Below are 21,461 nucleotides of genomic sequence, written 5' to 3'. Positions count from 1 at the left end.
GAGCTAGTCTCATCCAGTTGTGACCCGCAATTTTCCGGATGTCGTCCACCCAACGAGCTAACGGATGCCAAGCGCTTACATCTGTGAGCGGCCACCATTCTGTTAACATTTTAGTCCATCTGCCATCACTCTACCTGGCAACATGTCCCGCCCAACTCCATTTTAATTTGATAATGACGAAACCCACGTCTTGGTGTGACGACGGATCTCGGCATTCCTCACCCGATCTTGAATCTTGATGGCGCGCTCCATGGCTCTCTGTACAACTCGGATCTTATGCACAGCCTTTTTAGTGAGCGTCCATGTTTCGGCACCGTAGGTCATGGTGGGCAGGACACATTGGTTACAGAGGCGAGTCTTCAGGCATTCTGGAATGTTAACAGGTTTGAGGATGTGGATCTTACGGTGCTCTTACACGGGCATCACAATTCCAAGCAATTTACATACCATTGCCGCGTTTGCTCCATAGTTAGTTTGTGTGTATTGAACAAACGCGGCAATGGTAGGTATTTGAATTGCTGGCAATTGTGTTGCCCGTGTAACAGCATCGTACAGTACAGTAATACATTTAAAAGAGCAATTCTTGTATACCAGCATTCGGAAACAGCTCTAACGATTTCGCTAAAATTTGTTATGTATGGGTTTTCGGGGGTGTAAAATCCATGCAGCTTAGTGAGCTTAGTCTTAGTTCCCGAGAAACGTGAATTTTCGAGTTTTCATGCGTATTTATTTATAATAACCTAATCAAATAAAAAACCCCCGACATAGTGGACCGATTTTCATGAAACTAACTGGCTAAGAACACTCCCGACTAATTCAGCTTTCAAACAAAAAAAACTAAATCGAAATCGGTTCATCCGTTCGGGAGCTACGATGCCACAGACATACACACACACAGACAGGCAGACAAACAGACAGACACACACAGAGACAGACACGCCAAACTTATAACACCCCGTCGTTTTTGCGTCGGGGGTTAATAAAATAGAACTCCGAGCGAAGTTCGGTCGCTCAGAAGGTAATTAAATTGGGTAATTTCTGCGGCAAGAGTAACATGAGTTTCGATTTTTTGGCATGTTCAATTTATTCACGATGCAAGTTCAAGTGAAAATCTATCTATAAGTCTTACTTTTCCGATATATGCATATCAATTAAGTCGTGACTCACGTTACTTTTCACCCATTCACCCATTAGAATCAAGTAACTTATGTAATTAAAGTTTGGCGTATGAAGGTATCTACTATTTATTAATAGTTTTTAGGAAATATACTATCTGAAACTGCCATCTTCCAGCCGAAATCTAACTAGGCCTTATTAAAGCGACTGGAAAATACTAAATGACGTTTTTGCTCAATAAGTTCCGCAAAATTCATCGCACACACTTTACCACCAGAGCCCTTCTAAAAAATCTCATCACTTCTCGGAAAAATAATGATCTCCAAAAATCCCGAAACGTGTCAAGACAGTGGGCTCATAAAATAAAAACTTAAAGCAATGGATCGTCATAAAAGTAACGGGCCATCTTCCCCTTTGTCTCGGCGGTAATGGCCGCGATTTCGAAAGAGTAAATAAAGTGGCCCTCATCGAGCCATAGAGTAATTAGAGGTAAGATTGACCACTAGCTTGAAAAATATGTTTTAATTTTAGTTAAAAAAGAAAAGTAACCATCAAAATAAGTCACCTACTACTTGTAACAGTTGTAACTATCAAAGTTCCATTCGGGATTAGATGATTATAATATTTGCAAATGGCTGCCACCGGCAGAGCTTCTACATGCCAAAGAGCAACAGTGTACGGTCACGGACTTTAATTGTTGATCCACTTCTAGCTCATTTTATACCGGACATCTCATAGTTAAGCGTAGTTAAGCTATGACGTTCCAGTATAAAATGAGCTAGAAGTGGATCAACAATTGAAGTCCGTGACTGTACGTTGCCGAAATCATTATAATTACGAGATAATTAGATATGCGGAGACTGACAAAATGTATACCTAGCACGGGATATTTTGTCACACATGTGATTAGAAAGTATTTTTGCAATAATCAATATTATGAATACCACGGTTTATCCTGCCAAAGAAGCGCAGGTCGCATCTCCCGCCATGCGTCCTTGAATGATGTCATCAAGAGGGCGCTTGCCTCCGTTAGCGTGCCGGCTATCCTTGAGCCGAACGGTGTCGCACGCGACGATGGCAAGCGCCCCGACGGGATGACACTCATTCCATGGACGCAAGGGAGGACGCTTGTGTGGGACGCCACCTGTGTTGACACGCTCGCGCCGTCCCACCTACAGGTGACCTCCGTCAAGGCGGGAGCTGCGGCTACAACAGCAGAACAAAATAAGCGGCGCAAATATGCTGTCCTCGGCAAGGGCTATATATTCGCGCCGTTCGGCGTAGAAACTCTAGGACCGTGGGGCCCAGCGCGAAATCTCTTTTTAATGAGATAGCCCAGCGCCTCGTAGACGCCTCTGGTGACCAGAGGGCTGGCAGCTACTTCGGCCAGAGATTAAGTCTGGCTATCCAAAGAGGTAACGCTGCCAGCCTTCTGGGCACCATAACATATAGTGACGACTTAGGGAGTATTTTTTATTTATAAGTTAATTTTAAGTTAGTACATAGTTTAGTTTAGTTAATGTATTTTCTTTATTGTATATATTTCTTATCTTTTAGTATTTTATAATTTTATGTTATTATGTTTAAGGTTGGTATATAGGTATTTTTTATGAATAAAAATTGAGTTTAACCTATACGGCAGATAAAAAAAAATATTATTTGGAATTTGGATTTTATTGGAAATCTAGATCAAATGCTTCTCTTGTTATTACAGCCATATCTATAATTTAAATATACCTATTTAGTTTGTTGACAGAACTTTCTTTATATTGTTATTTCTGTAGGCGCAATGTTGAAGGCCGAGCCTTCAGTTGGATGCAATATCCGTTCTTTGTCTTGAGAAAAACGAAGTTTTTGTATTGAATGAAGAAATCGTTAGCTTTATGTCTATGATGATTAGTTTTGTTACCTCGACCAAAATATAGGTCTTTCAAGTTTTTCACGGAAGATAAATAGATTATTTACAATTAATAAAATAAATATTAGTATTACTATTTAGAGTTCATCTAAAAGTATGGTCTCAAGTAGCAAAATGTTACTATACAATACGTTTTATTTGTTTTCACACGACACGAATAAGGTATAGAACATACTGTACAGTAAATACATGGGAAAAGCGCCTCCAAACGGTTACTGTAACTAATACGTTTATGTAATTCAATGGCCCAGGCCCCGTAGCCGAATGGCATTTCTACGACACGAAACGAAAACAAAACGCCGTGAAAGGTAGTCTGGCTCTGTCGCGCCAATACGCAAGAGCGAGAGAGAGATATATCTACGAGCGTTTCGTTTCGTGAGTGTTTGTGCATCAGGCTACGCACGTAGGACTCTTTTAGGCTTTCTTCTAAAATGTTCTTAAATAGTAGAGACCTAGATTTAAATTATTGGTTTCTTTCTAGGCATTACAAAGGAGCGGACCTAGGGCTTTTTCAGGACCCGTCGAAAAGGTCCTGAAGTGGCACAAGGCGCTACAAGATATTGGAGTGTTGATTATCTTCGAAATCGTTGGTAAGTGTCTATGATTGATATCTATATACTAATATATACTAATTTATACTAATATTATAAATGGGAAAGTGTGTGTCTGTTTGTTTGTCCGTCTTTCACGGCAAAGCGGAGCGACGAATTGACGTGATTTTTAACCGACTTCAAAAAAAGGAGGAGGTCTTCAATTCGACTGAATGTTTTTTTTTTGTATGTATGTTACTCGATATCTCCGAGAATCGTGGACCGATTTTCAAAATTTTTTTTTGATCGAACGGGTATAACCCCGAGATGGTCCCATTGGCACCAAGTCGGGGTCTGATGATGGGATCTTGGAGAAATCGAGGGAACTCTTCAAATGTTATAGGCACATGTAATGTTTTTTTAGTGTATTTTTCAAAGGTACACCAGGTAATTCCCATCAGGTACGCCTGATGGTAATAATTTTATGTGGCTGAGCTGATGATGGAAGGTCAACTCCTCAATGGTTAGGAGTTAAAGGATAATTCTTTCACTACTGTACATATATTCGGACTGATACATATAATATCAATAGGAACCACTAAAAATCAACAAATAAATAAACTTTTTAACAAAAAAAAACCGCCTTCAAAAATAAGCGCGTTACAAAACACGGAGAAACTAAAAAGCAAAAAACATTCAGTCGAATTGAGAACCTCCTCCTTTTTTGAAGTCGGTTAAAAATAATAAACCTTTGAATTCAGATTTCTTATCGTATTGCAATAATGTAAACATCCAAATTATAAACAAATCAATTATTTTTGGAGTCGGGGCCAGCCTGGGTATGGTTGGGTGGGGGCAAACAGGCAATAGCAAGGCGACGAACAGGTCTGGTACCGACTACAAAAAAATTGATTTGTTTATAATTTGGATGTTTAGATTATTGCAATGCGATAAGAAATCTGAATTCAAAGGTTTTTTGCTTTTTAGCTTCTGTGTTTTGTAACGCGCTTATTTTTGAAGGCGGTTTTTTTTTGTTAATTTAGGGGAGATAGTTGAAGGGATAGAGAGTGACATAGGCTACTTTTTGTCTCTTTCTAACGCGAGCGAAGCCGCGGGCAAAAACTAGTACAGTATATAAATACATTAACATTTATGTAAACACATGGGCATTCTTACTAGTATGGTGTGTTTTTGGTAGTAGGAATTGTTTTGAAGTGCATGAGCATGACTTAATTTAATACAGTGCGGAATAAAATAATTGGTCTTGGATAAGGTTCCTTAACACCATACTTTGCTAAATTTAACAAAGGGAACTGATATTTGTTACACTTTCACGATGTAGTTTGGAAATCTATATTGAACATAATTTCAACGTGATTGTGACATGTATTAAAGGAACGAGTTTTTAAAACTTTTTTTTTGTGGTGGTGCTCACATGAAAACGTGTTGTTTTTTACGGTGTGGTGAAAAAGTGTAAAAACCCTGTGGTTATGAAAACTCGTATATTCAGGTAGATTTTCCTAGTGCTATTAAAACTAGTGACTGTATTCCCGGTAAAAAAAAACACAAACAAAACGAAGTATTTTCCAGAGGTGGCATAATAGCTGCCCTGTCAATTCCTAGAATTAGTGCCAAACTCTTTTTTCCCGGATTTTGTTTGTCCTGTCTCATAGAAAAAAACATAAAATAAATAAATATTGAGCGAAACTTTACACAGATCAACCTAGCACCAAACTAAGCAAAGCTTGTACTATGGGTGAGGCGAGATATACTTACTCATATACATAAATATTATAAATATTATATAAATATTAAATGTAAATATTATATATGTAAATATTATGATATTCCGCTTTGTGTGGTAGGGCACAGCACAGCGGATATCGTCTCGTTCGAATCTAGAGCAGAGCCCAACTGGGGTAGTACCTCCGCCTTACAGAAGACCGCAGCCAAATAGCACTAGACCCTACTCATAGTGTTGTGTTCCTGTCGGTGAGTAAGGTTGCCAGAGCTCAACGAGGGTGCGGTGTGCTGATGACGGGAGGACTTACGGAACTAACTTGTTCCGTTTATTGTCCTTTGAGTCGTCGGCAACCCGAACCCTCCTTGGAACTTGTACACTCCTTTTTGCTGTGTACTTAACACAGCAAAAGGGAATGTACAAGTTTCTAATGGGGTGGCAACGCGCATGTGACACTGTTTGAGTTGCAGGCGTCCATAGGTTACGGTGACCGCTTTACACCAGGCGGGCCGTATACTTGTTTGCCACCGACGTAGTATAAAAAAATATAGGACATAACTTACACGGATTGACTGAGCCCCACGGTAAGCTCAAGAAGGCTTGTGTTGTGGGTACTCAAACAACGATATATATAATACACGGTGTTTCCGGTACCACTCAAAACCTCAGACACCCCAACTGATTTTTATTTTTTTAAACTCATCTAGAGTATTCATCTTTTAATCTGATCGTTACTTTTTTTTTTATTGAATTTTTAATTTTCTGTACAGCTCTACTTGACTTTTAGCTCTACACTCAATAAAATAATTGCTAACTACCATCATAAACCATAAGACTATTTATTTGTGTACGTTACTGCAACGACATAAGGTTTACCAATAGACAGCTAAGATGTCACTGTAAAACACTTTAAAGCTTTGTCACAGTAAACTTCAAATTGGACAGGTAATAGCAGTAAGCAAATAAACTCAATATTCAAACTGACAAGGTTGTAATTAGGTACGAGTTCAATTTGTTATGACTTATGATAAACATTAAGATTAAACTGACAAACAACGTCAAACTAGTAGCGGAAAAAATAATCATCCAAGTAACCGGCCAGTATTAATACCCCTAAATACTGAAAAAAGGTAACCGACCTCTAGCAATGCGATATACACAATGTTGTATTACGAGTACAATAGAATGGGCACGTAAAAAATAACTAATAATACTAATTTAAATAAAAATATTACCCCCATCAAGATATAGCTCAATCGATTCTACTCTCGATTCTGAACAAACTGTTTTCAGGTTTTTAGTGTTAAGTGAAACACGGTGTATATTAAAATACTTATATACATAGAAAACATCCATAACTCAGGAACAAATATCTGTGCTCGTCACACAAATAAATGCCCTTACCGGGATTCAAACTCGGGACCTCGGCGTAGCAGGCAGGGTCACTACCGACTGCGCCAGACCGGTCGTCAAATAAATACATACATTTAAAACATCCATGACACAGAAACAAATATCTGTGCTCATCACACTAATAAATGCCCTTACCGGGATTCGAACACGGGGCCGCGACTTAGCAGGCACTAGGCGACTTAGCACACTACGCACTACGCAGTAGGCCAGACCGGTCGTCGATATAATAGTGATAATCTATGATGGCGCAGTCTATACCATACATTTTGACAGAAGCTAACCCCATACACTAAGAATATCAGACCCTTTAGCACAACTTACCTTGACGCGCGGGTCTTTACATCAAGCGCCACTTCAAGTATGGACTCGCGCGCGACAAGGCAAGTTGTGCTAGAGGGTCAGGTTTGTCAGTCACAATCGCTTACGCTTACTACTTAATATGTATTCTGTGCTTACGCTTCGTAAGAATTTTGTAGCCAGCTCGCTTTAAAGTCTCCAAGTCCCTATTCTTATGCAGTGACGCGAAGATTGTTACTTCGGCTAGACGAGCTGAAACCTAGACTATTAAGAACGTTCGTTAGTGAAATCTATTGTAATTAAGTGCGTAATCTAAGACAACACTTGTCCCAATCTCTATCCCAAATTACATGGGGTAAGGGTGTAACTATTTGATCCCAGGTTTACTATATTGAAATAGAATACCTAACTATTCGCAGAACTCCGTTGTAACCACTAGGTACTAGCGACTAACGAGTTAAATTTAGGGTACTTGATTGAGCTAACTCCCTTATCTTTAAATTCATTATCATATTATCAAGGATGATTCTAATTTGGAAAGAGGCTAGATCTAAAATTACACACAATTTATATTATTACACTAAAATTTAAAAAAAAGAGAGAGTTGAGTAAAATTAAAATCTTGCCATTACTAGTACCTTGTTTGTACACAAAATTGTGATGAATGTTTCTTTTTATTCCTTTATTTAAAATAATATTATAGGTTTTTAGAGAGCATTCTAAAAACTCCCATTTAGTGCTCTTATACATGAGCCTACTATTTGGTCTCGGTCCAAATTAAGTATGGTCTTTGCGGCGTGCATTTCAGAAACTTTTTATTCTTAGTATTCTTACATAGTGAAAGGGCCCTCAAATTTTAAATTCATATTAGTAGAGAGAAAAAAGTAAACCTATCCCGATAAACACGGATGCGGCTGATGATCGCGACTGAATGATAAGTGTGCACAGACTTAAAACATCCAGCGCGCCAGATGACGTCCTGAGGTCCGTGCACTCAAGGCCACATCCACGGCTTAGGCCGGCAACAGACAGTCTTAAAAATTCATAATCTTAAAAAAAAATTGTATGCAAATTGACAGTTCAAACTGACACTGACAGATCTGTACGTGTCAGTTTGCATACAATTCGTCCGATAGTTTGCACACTTCATTATCGCATCGCGGCAGTGGACGCGCGTCCGCGGACGCGTCCCATAATTTGTTCCCAGCCTTATGTGCGTTGTGTGGTGGTCATCTGATCAGAGGTCACCCTTTTCGACTCTGGTGGTCATAGGTATTAGGTCTATAACCAATTTACCCTGCCTGAATTTTATAAACCAGCATAATTATATACATTATACATTAAAATGTGTCCTAATAATTCTCGAAATACTTTCAGCAAAATGCGTAAGCATTCAGCCAGGAACATCTTGCTCCAAGAATCTGGTGATCAGAGACGACAACGGACCGGCCATGCAAGTGGTTTACTATGAAATCGACTTTCTACTGCCAGAGCTTAAGCCTCCATGTACAGTTCGGTAAGTTATGGCATCGAAATTTAAATCATAATAACGAAAGTTTAAAAACTTGGCAAGAATTTAGTGAGAAGATATGACAACGGTCGGTCATGAAGGTGATTTATTTAGGTACTTACTATGATATTGACCTTGCCAGAGAACATAGCAATGAAGAAACTCACCTAGATAAAATCGGTAACAATCAATTTGACGGCAGCGTATTTACGGTTGAGTGACAATTTTGAAGCAGACGGGCGAAATATTTTACGTTAAAAAGGCAATGCGAGGCAGCCAAAAAGGAAATGACCTGGATGCATTCTACCCAAAGTGGTGGGAAAACGCCGACGACAGGATCGAGTGGAAAAACGAGGGGAAGCCTTTGCCCAGCAGTGGGACACTAAAAGAGGCTAAGAAAAAAATACGCTGTCATTAAATTCAACCGTTATTACCGATCACTAGCTACAGATTTCCACCATTCAACGCTAGAGGCATCGGTATCCTTCAAAAGCTTCACCCACAAATCTTCGTGCCAGTCCGAATTGAGTTGCATCCCAATATCAGCAAATCCTAGCACAGTCAACACCCCAGGCCGACGCAATTGCCGCAGCTCATTTCATTTGGGCAGCGAGTCATATTTCACTGACCTACTTCCATTTCTGATGCCATTTAGATTGCTAACAGAATATGGGTTTCAGACTAAAACATAAAGTAAAGTAAATGTGGGAAGAGAATAAGAGAAAAACAATGAAGAACTTTAGAACATGAGTCTCATCATCAAACACATGGAGATGGTCGAGAAGCTTCTGAATAGCTGAAGGATCTTAGGATCCTAAGGGGTAATTATGCAAAAAATCCCTACGGATTGAAGTGTATCTGTAAAGGCTCCCACATATATAAGATGAGGTGTACCTTTTTGTACCAAACCCTAATACTTAAGGACCTCTTGGGTAAGGGCCACTTTGGATAGATAGGTGTCACGACATAGGCAGGTTTTTTGTTATAACTAAATAGTCGAGGCAAATGCTAGGTAAGCAGTAGAAATAACCATCTAGATTCCAACTCACCACAGCACACAGATTAAAAGACCGCTGCATAGTGACAGTACTTTATGCACAAAGAGGTTTTACTTGCGACTCTCTAACTTGTACCCTTTTAATTTTATTTGTTAAAGTTCCTTTGAACTTGGTTTACTATGAGTTAAGAAAATTGCTTTTGTGTTTGCACAAAATAAACACTGATTTGAAAAGCTGCCAGACGGGCTAGCGTAAGTTACATTCTCGCGTGCGAGTCCTCAAAATCAACTTGAATTCGTGAAAGACTGTCTAGTTGCCATTATGTTCAATGACTGAGTCAAGGTGCGTAGTTCACGAAATATCGCAATATTTTGAACATGATCCTGTCCGGTCCAAACCAAAATTCAATATATCACGACCTATATTATTCGAAGAAATCGAGAATTGGGATTCAAATAATAATGAGGACAAACACAAGGTCGTTTCATGAGATTATTCGAAAATATCGAGTGTGTACAATCTCATTTTAATTACGGTTTGGTAATTATTTTGAAATGATCAAGGATCTCAATACCTATGCTCAGTCGTTCATCATTAATAATCAATTTGCCAAGCAACATCAATCTGTGTGCTACAAATGTACGTTGCATTTTTTAGGCGCTTTGGGCCTATTCGTCTCAATGAACTGGATAACATTGTTTAGTCGATATCGACTATATCGAGTTACGGCTGGCTGATACGATTCTCACGTATATACTTCGTATAAATATATAGGGGGTACTACCTAAACATATCAACTATCATAATGTACAAACATATTTTAAACGACTTTGACTTATGCTGATAATTCTGCTAATTCGATAAACGAGGCCGTCCTTTTCGCAATGTTTGTAAGTGGTGGTTAAAATTTCATCAAACAAGTTTTTTGTAATGTGATTATTATCGTCCCTATGAATGAATACTCGTACAAAAGAAGTTACATTCTCGGATAATAAAGGGGCTTAATAATTTTTAAGAAAAAAAAACCGCTTCTTTTGGGGTTCTGGTGAAAGCTACATCATGTGAATGTTGGATTATGTAGAAATAGGTATTTTCTAAAACTGCTTTTAATACTTTAATTATTTGATGGCAACACAAATGAATATACGTATACGAGTTTCCTCAATTCCTCATGAATCCGATTATAAGAAATCGAAGCTTGACAAAATTTGACTTGAAAACTCAATATTTTTAACAAAAATATCTAAATAAATGTCACTGTTCTGAACTTAAATGCATGCTATTCTTATAAAAATACCAAAGTCACTATAAGTGTGCCGTTCAGATATAAGGAGTTCCGTTCTGATCTTCATCAGCAGTTCCACTGCATCAAATGTCGCTGTTCTGGACGCAAGTGCATGCTGTTCTTATAAAAATACCAAAGTCACTATAAGTGTGCCGTTCAGATTTGAGGAGTTCGGTTCTGACCATCATCAGCAGTTCCACTGCACCAAATGACACTGTTCTGGACGCAAGTGCATGCTGTTCCTATAAAAATACCAAAGTCACTATAAGCGTGCCGTTCAGATTTGAGGAGTTCCGTTCTGACCATCATCAGCAGTTCCACTGCACCAAATGTCACCGTTTCGTACGTAAATGCATGCTGTTCCTTAAAAAACACAAAAATCACCATGTGTGCCTTTCAGATTTGAGGAGTTCCCTCGATTTCTCCAGGATCCCATCATCAGAACTGGGTTCTGAGAAAAATGAGACCAATCTGTATGCATATGCATTCAATAAAAAAAAAATATTCCAAAATCGGTCCAGTAACGACGGAGATATCGTGGAACATTTAAAAAAAAATATACAGACGAATTGAGAACCACCTTCCTTGAGAGATTTGAGGCGGCGGCTAAAAAGTGTGTAGGATTGTTGCAATTTTTTTTAAACAAAAGTAATTTCAATCTATCTGTGTACAGAGTGGTGGGTCGCATGATGGCGGGCACGTGTCGCCTGCAAGCGTTCAGCGTGCGGCCGGCGACGGGCGACGACGTGGCCACGCTGCCGCGACGCGCCGCCGTCGCGAGCCACCACGTCGCCAAGCTGTGCAAGGAGTACGCCAACTGAATGTAGACTGGTTCATCTAACCTTTTAATATGTATTGATTTTGTGTTACATTATTCAATTCCATGATTTCTATTTGCAACTTACTTCAATGACTGTGACCTGTGTTGTTTCAAACCTGTGTTTTATTGAGTGTTATTAAAGTATGATACTAAGAAAAGTAAGCAAACGTAACTACGCAAGTTAAACAGAGTGATAGGTCGCATGATGGTGGGCACGTGTCGTCTGCAAGCGTTCAGCGTGCTGCCGGCGAGGGGCGACTGCGTGGCCGCACAGCCGCGACATTAAAATTCTTGAGACGGACAAGAGTTTTTAGACCATGGTTGTTACAGTAACGAATTCCAAATTTCATAACCATTTATTTAGTAGTCTTACGTAAACTGTAGATTATAGATGAATTGTTCTCTAATATAAATATGTATAACTTAAAATCTATCCACGACTCGTACAAAGAAGCAAACCTAATAACCATGAACACAAAGCTCCTTTGAGATATGATAGTATTCTCATTTGGTTCAATCACGCAATGCAGTCGATACTTCTCGATTGAATGGGGCTGAATGACATCTGTGAAGTATACTGGCTTTCATTAGCGCGAGCTAATTTCAGTCTGGATGCGGGGCTGAAGAAACGAGATGAATTCGAGTCGAATACAAGTTTTCGTGCATTGTTATTTACTAAGGTCATTGAATGTCTAGTGATATTGATTTAAACGGTAAATATATGCTTAGGTAAGTAAACCTGTTAAAGGTGCATCAACATTGTTAGTGTCTTGCGTGTATGCAACATTAATTCATAACTTTTGATAGGTACTTACTTTACTGTGGTGTGTTCAAATCACGATAAACGTAGAGGCGTAGCATGCCATAAGTGAGTGCTACGCAAATCAGCATTTTTCTTTATGCAGCAATGGTTGTGCCTCCGGTACTCTATCAAATGTGACATCGCTGTAGCATTGTTTGCATTATGGCCTTACAACGCGATTGCATGTAATGAGATGTTGTAGATACTCTGTCGTCTCCTTTTTAGGGTTCCGTAGTCAACTAGGAACCCTTATGGTTTCGCCATGTCTGTCTGTCAGTCCGTCCGTCCGTCCGCGGATAATCTCAGTGACCGTTAGCACTAGAAAGCTGAAATTTGGTACCAATATATCAATCACGCCGACAAAGTGGTAAAATAAAAAGTGGAAAAAAATTTTTTGTTAGGGTACCTCCCTACATGTAAAGTGGGGACTGTTTTTTTTTTCATTCCAACCCCAACGTGTGATATATTGTCGGATAGGTATTTAAAAATGAATAAAGGCTTACTACAATAGTTTTATGATAATATTAATATTTTTGGAAATAATCGCTCCTAAAGGAAAAAAAAGTGTCCCCCCCCCTCTAACTTTTGAACCATATGTTTAAAAAATATGAAAATAAGACAAAAGTAGAACTTTATAAATTCTTTCTAGGAAAATTATTTTGAACTTGATAGGTTCAGTAGTTTTTGAGAAAAATACGGAAAACTACGGAACCCTACACTGAGCGTGGCCCGACACGCTCTTGGCAGGTTTTTAGTACTTATAGGTAGTAATACTTTAGTAATGAGTGCATCGTTTGGCCTCCACTCCACCCAATCGATATAGAGCAGTTTATGAACGAGTCCCAATAACGTATTACCTACAGCGTTTTAAATTGCCGAAAAACACTGCAAAGCATTTCCGAATGACATTAGAGTCCGAAAGAAGTACTTGAAAAGCTGCCAAGATGCAGATGGCTGTTCAAGCCGATTTTGAAAAAATACGAGAATTTTTTGCATAATAACTTTGATAGCATGGTTGGGGCCGACTTTTGCATTTCGAGTGCTCGATTTAATCACGCAAAAATCTGTGGTAAACGGTGACATGTTAATAGCGATAGCAATTGAGAAATAAACTAGCCACTCGTTCGCAATTTGGTTTATTAGTACAATTGATTTGCTAAAAGAGAGTATTGAACGGCGAAAAACAAAACATACTTAAACAGAGGTGGCCGAAATAGTTAAATCGGAACCTCAGGGGCCCATTTCTCGAAGTTAGAAGTTACAGTTTACAAGTGGTAGCCAATATCTAAAATGACAAGTTGGAAAGAGACTTCCGCTTGTAATTTGTAACTTTCAGTTTTGAGAAATGGGTCCCAGAACTTCCTTCTCTAATTTTGGGTCTTATTACAAGAACTTGGTCCCGTAAAACCTCACGCTACCTCTATTCATCACCAAAAATTCGGAACAGTTTTTCAAACGTTCAAATTTCATTGCAATCAATTCCCGTAGGATATAAATTTATCAGATACTGAATTCCGGATGCATTAAAACCAAGCGATTTATCTGTTGGACGGATGATATATCGTGTCGCGTGGTCGCTTTGCTCGCTTTATCTGCGAACTCATTCCGTGAGATAAGGTAGTGCACGTGACAGATTGACATAATAAAACTCGTGTTGACAGTTGCTAACGGACTGATTTATTATTCAACTTAATGGCCGCTACCAGAGATGGCAGCACTGGTAATACAATTCTGATTTTGTTACAATTTTAACACCACCACCTAACAAAATCAAAAAATAAACTTATATTTACTACACAGCTGTAATGCCCAGTAATTTAACAAATTTGTGGTGCTTTACAGAGCATAAGCTTTTTGTTAAAATATCTGCTGGCATTTCAGCTGTAGGCATATACTTAATTTTAACAAAATTATTTGCCACAGCTTCACGGACAAAGTGACATCTAATGTCAATATGCTTTGTTCGCCTGTGGAAAATTGGATTGATAGCCAATTTCTGCGCACTTTGATTGTCATTATATAAAACAATAGTGTCGCAGTTACCTAATATCTCTGTTACAAGGTTTTTAAGATAAATAGCTTCTTTGCACGCTTCTGACATAGCTATAAATTCCGATTCCGTACTTGAAAGTGAAACTGTTCGCTGTTTCCTGCACTCAAAAGAAATTACACTATTTGACAATGTAAAACAGAACCCGGAATAAGACCGTCGGTCATTGACATCTGACCCCCAATCAGCATCAACAAAACATTCAAGAACGGAATTATCTCTTTTATATACAAGACCAAAATTTTTAGTTTTATGTAAATATTTCAAAATTCTTTTAGCGTGTTTCCAATGACTTTCATCATGACAATTATTAAATTGACTTAAGTAACTCACACAATATGAAATATCAGGTCGAGTCAAGACTGACAGGTACATTAAGCTACCTAGCAATTGTTGGTATGGATATTTCTTATCTTTACAGAAATTTTCAGCCTTTTCACACTGCAGATTTATCTCCATAGGAGTGTCTGCTAGCTTGCTATCAGTCATATTAAATTTATGGAGTAATTCAGTTACATACTGTTCCTGATCTACAGTTATCATGCCATTTTGAACGTTCACTCTCATCCCTAAACATTGTTTTAACTGACCTAAGTTTTTGATCTTAAAATTAGCACTTAGCTCCTGTACTAATTGATTAGTAGCCAATTTACTGTTGGAGAAAACAAAAAAGTCATCAACAAACAGAGCTATGATAATTTTAGTATCACCATCAAACTTAGTGAACAAACATGGCTCAAATTTAGATTTCTTATAGCCAAGACTATGCAAATACTCCTCAACTCTTTGATACCAAGCCCTAGACGACTGCTTGAGCCCATAGATGGCCCTTTTTAATTTTAAAACTTTATTATTATCATCACTGCAGTCAGGAGTGACAGGCTTATACATATACACTGTTTCATTTAAATAACCATTTAAAAAAGCAGTAGTAACATCCAAGTGACTTACATCTAAATCAAGTTTTACAGCAAGAGCAAACAATAGTCTTAAGGTAGAGTATCTAACTACCGGAGAAAATGTTTCATGGAAGTCGACACCTTCCTTTTGGGTGAAGCCCTTGGCAACTAAACGCGCACGATATCTCACTTTATTTTCTAAGTCTATTTTCTTTTTAAACACCCACTTACACTGAACCACTGTGCTATTCTCAGGATAGTCCACTAATTCCCACGCACTGTTCTCTTCAAAAGATTTTAGTTCGTCTCGCATAGCCTCCTTCCAAAATGAAGATTCAGGGCCATTCAGAGCTTCTTTCAGACTAATCCCTCCTTCAACTGAGCTTTGACTGGACTCCACACACATATTTGTGAAACCGTACCTATCTGGTTTCTTTCTCAGCCTCTTGGTAGGTGTGGCACTGGTTGCTTGAACAGGGGCCTCTTCAGTCGCTTCAACGCTTACCTCGCTGGTGATAGGCTCATGATCATCAGGACCACTTTGCACCTCAAAAAACTCTGCCTCATCAGAATCAACTGACCTATTAAGTTCCTGTTCACCTTGATCTGAGGTCTGGACTAAAGGCTCCTTCTCAGTCTGAACTCCTTCTTCTACAGAATTCACCTTCTGTTCAGGACATGAGATATCAATCTGCACACTGCTGTCCTTCTCAACTCCCTCTTCAATTATAATTACATCTCTACTAGTAATTATATTATTGCTGTTAGGATCATACACTCTGTATCCTTTGACATTATCAGCGTAGCCAACAAGTATGCACTGCTTCGCTTTCTTGTCCCACTTTAGACGACGTTCTTTTGGGATGTGGACCATAACTTTGCTTCCGAAGATGCGCAGGTTACTTACATCTGGCTTCTGCCCCGTCCACATTTCATATGGTGTTTTGTCTTTTAAACCTGATGCTATAGACCTGTTTTTCAAATACACAGATGTATGAACGGCCTCTGCCCAAAACTTTTTGTCTAAACCTGCATCAAACACCAAACTTCTAGCCTTCTCTGCTATCGAACGATTTTTCTGTTCCACTAAACCATTCTGTTCACTGGTATATGGGTTGCTCTTTTGATGTACTATGCCTGAATCTTGTAGACATTTTTCAAAACTTTTATTACAAAATTCTAATCCATTGTCAGTCCTAATGGACTGAATTTTCTTTGAGGTCTGATTTTCTACCAATAATTTGAATTGTTTGAAGTATTCAAAGGCTTCATCTTTTGTTTTCAAGAAATAAACAAATGTCATTCTACTGAAATCATCCACTAAGAGCATAAAGTACTTAGAGCCCCCTATAGATTTTTCCTCCATAGGCCCACATAAGTCTATATGTACCCTCTGAAGTACCTCCGTGCTTCTGGTACCAACGTGAGAAAACGGTAGGCGAGCTTGCTTAGCCTCACAACATACCACGCAGTTTTCTTTGGTTATATTTATCTTGTCTTTGACTGACATTCCTGTAACTGCACCTTCATTCATTTTATTTAGATCATTACTGTTAATATGACCATATCTGCGGTGCCAAATACTTGCCGTCGTCGATGACAAAAAACAGCTGTTCGATTTAAGAACATTCAGCCTATAAACACCTTCCACTAAGTCTGCTGTAGCCACCAGCACTTTATCCTTGTTGTAAATATTACATCCGTTCACCTCGAATAAAACTGTATTGCCCTTGCGCATGAGCTCGCTAACAGACAATAAGTTTGTTGCCAAACACGGTACATATAAGACGTCCGTCACTGGGATCTCGTACTCGATACCCTCGGCTTCTGTGGAGATGCACAAATCACCACTGCATTCAACTGGTATTGTGTTTTTATTAGCAACCACGATCTCATTTACTCGAGGATTGTTAGACACATTTGCCAACCACTCTTTGTTTGGACTCATGTGACTGCTGGCTCCAGAATCCACGTAAAAATCAGACTCGCTGAATTTCGCACTCAAAAATACTGCACTAAATGCGTTTGATTGCTTTCTTTTTTCAGGTTTATCAATCATTTTACACTGATTTCTGTAATGACCCGGTTGGTGACATGAATAACAGGTTATATTTTTCTTGTTCGACGACTTGACATTGACATTGACGTTTCTAGCCATAGACTCATGCTTAGTGTTGCCAGGTTTCTGTTTCTGAAAACCTTTCGCTGCAAACGCTCCGCTAGACTGCGGTTCACTCGATTCCATATCGAGCAGTTTCGACTTAATGACATCTGCGTCGATAGGAATGCCTGAGTGCTCAATAGCCATGATCATTGGCGAAAACTTGTCCGGCAATCCTGCCAACAGTAGCGATCCAATCCATTGTTCGTTTATATCGAATCCCGTACCTTTCAACCGCTGTGATGTTTCAACAACCTGAGTTACGTATGACGTCATTGAATCACAATTTTCCAGCCGTATTGATATCAAATTACGAAGTAGGGTAATTTTTCTGGAAAAACCTCGATCATCAAACATTGATCTTAACTTGTCCCATAATTCCTTCGTGGTCTTCGTACTTTTAATATGGACGTACAAGGTCGGGTCGATTGTTAAAACTAGCTTCGCTCTGGCTTTTGCATCCAACGTCTGGGCTGCCGCAGCCGCTGCCGCCGTAGTCGCTTTAGTCTCCTCGTCTTCTTTTTTGCTTAAAAGGACCTCGGTCATTCCTTCTAAGACGAGCAAGTTTTCTGCCGCAAACGCCCACTCATCGTAGTTTTCACGGCCCTTCAACTTCGGCACATTCGCGATAAAATTTGAAGCCATTATTTAAACAAATGAACACTACACTAACTGAACAATAATTCTGGATTAATCTGATCGTCTTTACTGTATTTTTAGTGAAAATATGCACTGGGACACATAACCTAATAAAACTCGTGTTGACAGTTGCTAACGGACTGATTTATTATTCAACTTAATGGCCGCTACCAGAGATGGCAGCACTGGTAATACAATTCTGATTTTGTTACAATTTTAACAAGAACGATTGAACATTTTAGTATACATATGTGACACCTATGATCCTAAATATTCGTGCAAATAGAACTGTTTATATAGACTTTTTTGTACTAAATTTTATTTGGGTAGGTATAGGTGGTCCTATTATTATTATTTCTTGTTAAGAATCGGAAATACTTAGTTGTTTTTTTGGGAGAACACTTACGATTAAGAGGCCATTCAACGAAAACGTCGTAATAATGTAAAATTGATAGTTTTAGTCGGCAAAATGCTATACTTTCCGTCATCTAACAGACTTATTAAGTTCAAGATTCGATTAGGACATCTTCTTAACTTACATGTTGTGAGACTGGATTTTTGAAAACTAACTCACTTAATTAATTATGATTTTTTTTCTGGTGCATGTTTAGGAAAACCCGCAAAAAGTGCTGACTTAGTCCGTCTAATTTGTAAAATTTGGATAGTTTTGAATGCTTCAAGTGATAAATTTGTATTATGTATATCCTGTACTACAATCTTCTGAGACTACTTCTTTGTTATAAGGCTTTAGAATAGAGTAAATGAGGATATGATGAATCCAATTTGTTTCAGAAATCACCTCAGAATAAGTCTCAATTTCTTCGAAAACTTACGTGTTTTTGAAGTAGTTTTAATATAAAAATAATCTGCAACGCTTACTTAAACAGATTTTATGCAAAAGTTTTCTATTACTTGCAATTTAATATTTTTGACGATTTTTTAAAAATGCCTCCTTATTACCGGTTACGCGCGCTTGCTATGTCAGTACCGCGGCAGAGCTTGTAGAGGCAGGACGTATGTCAGTCCGCTCCGCACGCGGCTCGACGATCGCGAAGTTATTTTGTCATTGTGTGCGGCACCCGCCGTGTCCAAAACCGCACTTGTGTGCATGTTTGGCTGCACTGTTGCATGTATACTGCGACCGAAAACTTTGATCCTTGGGTTGACGACTTTGGTAACTAACTAATTAACTTGACTAATATTTTTAGTAAGTATTATTTATTATTGAATAATTATCATTTTAGGTTAATGACTCGTGTCAACAAAATCTTTGACAATAGATGGTACTCAGGATCTGATGATGAAGTCAGATGGTAGTCATGAGTTCTCATCAACCAGGTCTTGAAACCATTTCGTGTTTGGGCTCGTTTGATTCGCCTCAACAAGATCTTTGACAAGAGGTGATGGTACCCAGGATCTGATGATGAAGCCGGAAGGTAGTCAAGAGAATTCAACAACCAGGTCTTGAAACCGCTTCGAGTTTGGGCTTGTTTGATTCGTCTCAACAAGATCTTTGATAAGAGATGGTATCCAGGATCTGATGGTGAAGCCGGAAGGTAGTCAAGAGTATTCAACAACCAGGTCTTGAAACTCCTTTATGTTTGGGCTCGTTTGATTCGTCTCAACAAGATCTTTGACAAGAGATGGTACCCAGGATCTGATGATGAAGCTGGAAGGTAGTCAAGAGAATTCATCAACCAGGTCTTGAAACAACTTCGTGTTTGGGCTCGTTTGATTCGTCTCAACAAGATCTTTGACAAGAGATGGTACCCAGGATCTGATGATGAAGACAGATGGTAGTCAAGAGTTCTCACCAACCAGGTCTAGTAACCACTTCGTGTTTGGGTTCGTTTGATTCGTCTCAACAAGATCTTTGACAAGAGATGGTAATCACTCTTTTATACTCTGGCTCATCCACTGTCTCAGTGTGTCACCAGTCAATTAAAGCAGGTAGGCGTAGCGTAGAGTTGTATTTCCTTACAAAAATCTAATACATAGATGTGGACCTTCCTGTGCTCCATGCAATTAAAACAACATAATATTTAAGAACCGGCCAAGAGTGTAGGGTTCCGTAGTTTTCCGTATTTTTCTCAAAAACTACAGAACCTATCAAGTTCAAAACAGTTTTCCTAGAAAGTTTATAAAGTTCTACTTTTGTGATTTTTTTAATATTTTTAAATATATGGTTAAAAAGTTAGAGTGGGGGGGACACACATTTTTTTCCTTTAGGAGCGATTATTTCAGAAAATATTAATATTATCAAAAAACGATTTAATAAACCCTTATTCATTTTTAAATACCTATCCAACAATATATCACACATTGGGGTTGGAATGAAAAAAAAATATCATCCCCCACTTTACATGTAGGGGGGGTTCCCTAATAAAACATTTTTTTCCATTTTTTATTTTTGCACTTTGTTGGCGTGATTGATATACATATTGGTACCAAATTTCAGCTTTCTAGTGCTTACGATTACTGAGATTATCCGCGGACGGACGGACGGACGGACAGACAGACATGGCGAAACTATAAGGGTTCCTAGTTGACTACGGAACTCTAAAAACTGTGATAAGTTTAATAATTAAACTAAAAGGTCAAGTATTGATGCACGAAATCATGTATGCAAATATGTAATACATATGGTGGTATTTTTACGCAAGTATCAATAATGGTTGGTCCGCAACGCTACTGACGGCGTGGCGGTACCGACCACGAATGCTATCCCTTTCGCTCTAGCCGCACGTAAGGTTGGTTCGAAGAGGATCGCATGCTATGTCTGTACCGCAGGCTACAATCGTTATGCTTCTGGTTATAGTGTGCGTCTGCACACAGGCGCACGCCAGCGCCGCCGGCGCCGAAATGCGAGCAAGCAGATTTTTTGAAAGCGCTCTTAACATTATGTCAGTGGCTTGAATTAACTGCAAAATCGCTTCAGCAATATGTTCTCGACATTATTTAAAAGTATCGTCACTACTTTTAAAAAACCGGCCAAGAGCGTGTCGGGCCACGCTCAGTGTAGGGTTCCGTAGTTTTTCGTATTTTTCTCAAAAACTACTGAACCTATCAAGTTCAAAACAATTTTCCTAGAAAGTCTTTACAAAGTTCTACTTTGATGATTTTTTCCATATTTTTTAAACATATGGTTCAAAAGTTAGAGGGGGGGGGGGACGCACTTTTTTTCCTTTAAGAGCGATTATTTCCGAAACTATTAATATTATCAAAAAATCATTTTAGTAAACCCTTATTCATTTTTAAATACCTATCCAACAATATATCACA

The 21,461-nt window shown here is 38.7% G+C and overlaps 1 protein-coding gene across 1 annotated transcript in view; it reads left to right on the top strand.

Moving 5' to 3' along the window:
• LOC125230428 overlaps positions 1 to 11,706 on the top strand; it is a 28,667-nt gene extending 16,961 nt beyond the window's left edge. Inside the window, exons 7-9 of the mRNA XM_048135565.1 lie at positions 3,516 to 3,624; positions 8,393 to 8,531; positions 11,482 to 11,706. Of these exons, the coding sequence (XP_047991522.1) occupies positions 3,516 to 3,624; positions 8,393 to 8,531; positions 11,482 to 11,629 (396 nt within the window). The 3' untranslated portion in view covers positions 11,630 to 11,706. The remainder of the gene's footprint in view (positions 1 to 3,515; positions 3,625 to 8,392; positions 8,532 to 11,481) is intronic.
• Positions 11,707 to 21,461: the final 9,755 nt, after the last annotated feature.

The sequence above is a fragment of the Leguminivora glycinivorella genome, chromosome 10 (genome assembly GCF_023078275.1).
Source record: "Leguminivora glycinivorella isolate SPB_JAAS2020 chromosome 10, LegGlyc_1.1, whole genome shotgun sequence".
Taxonomy (NCBI): Eukaryota; Metazoa; Arthropoda; class Insecta; order Lepidoptera; family Tortricidae; genus Leguminivora; species Leguminivora glycinivorella.
This window is presented reverse-complemented; position numbering and strand designations above follow the sequence as displayed.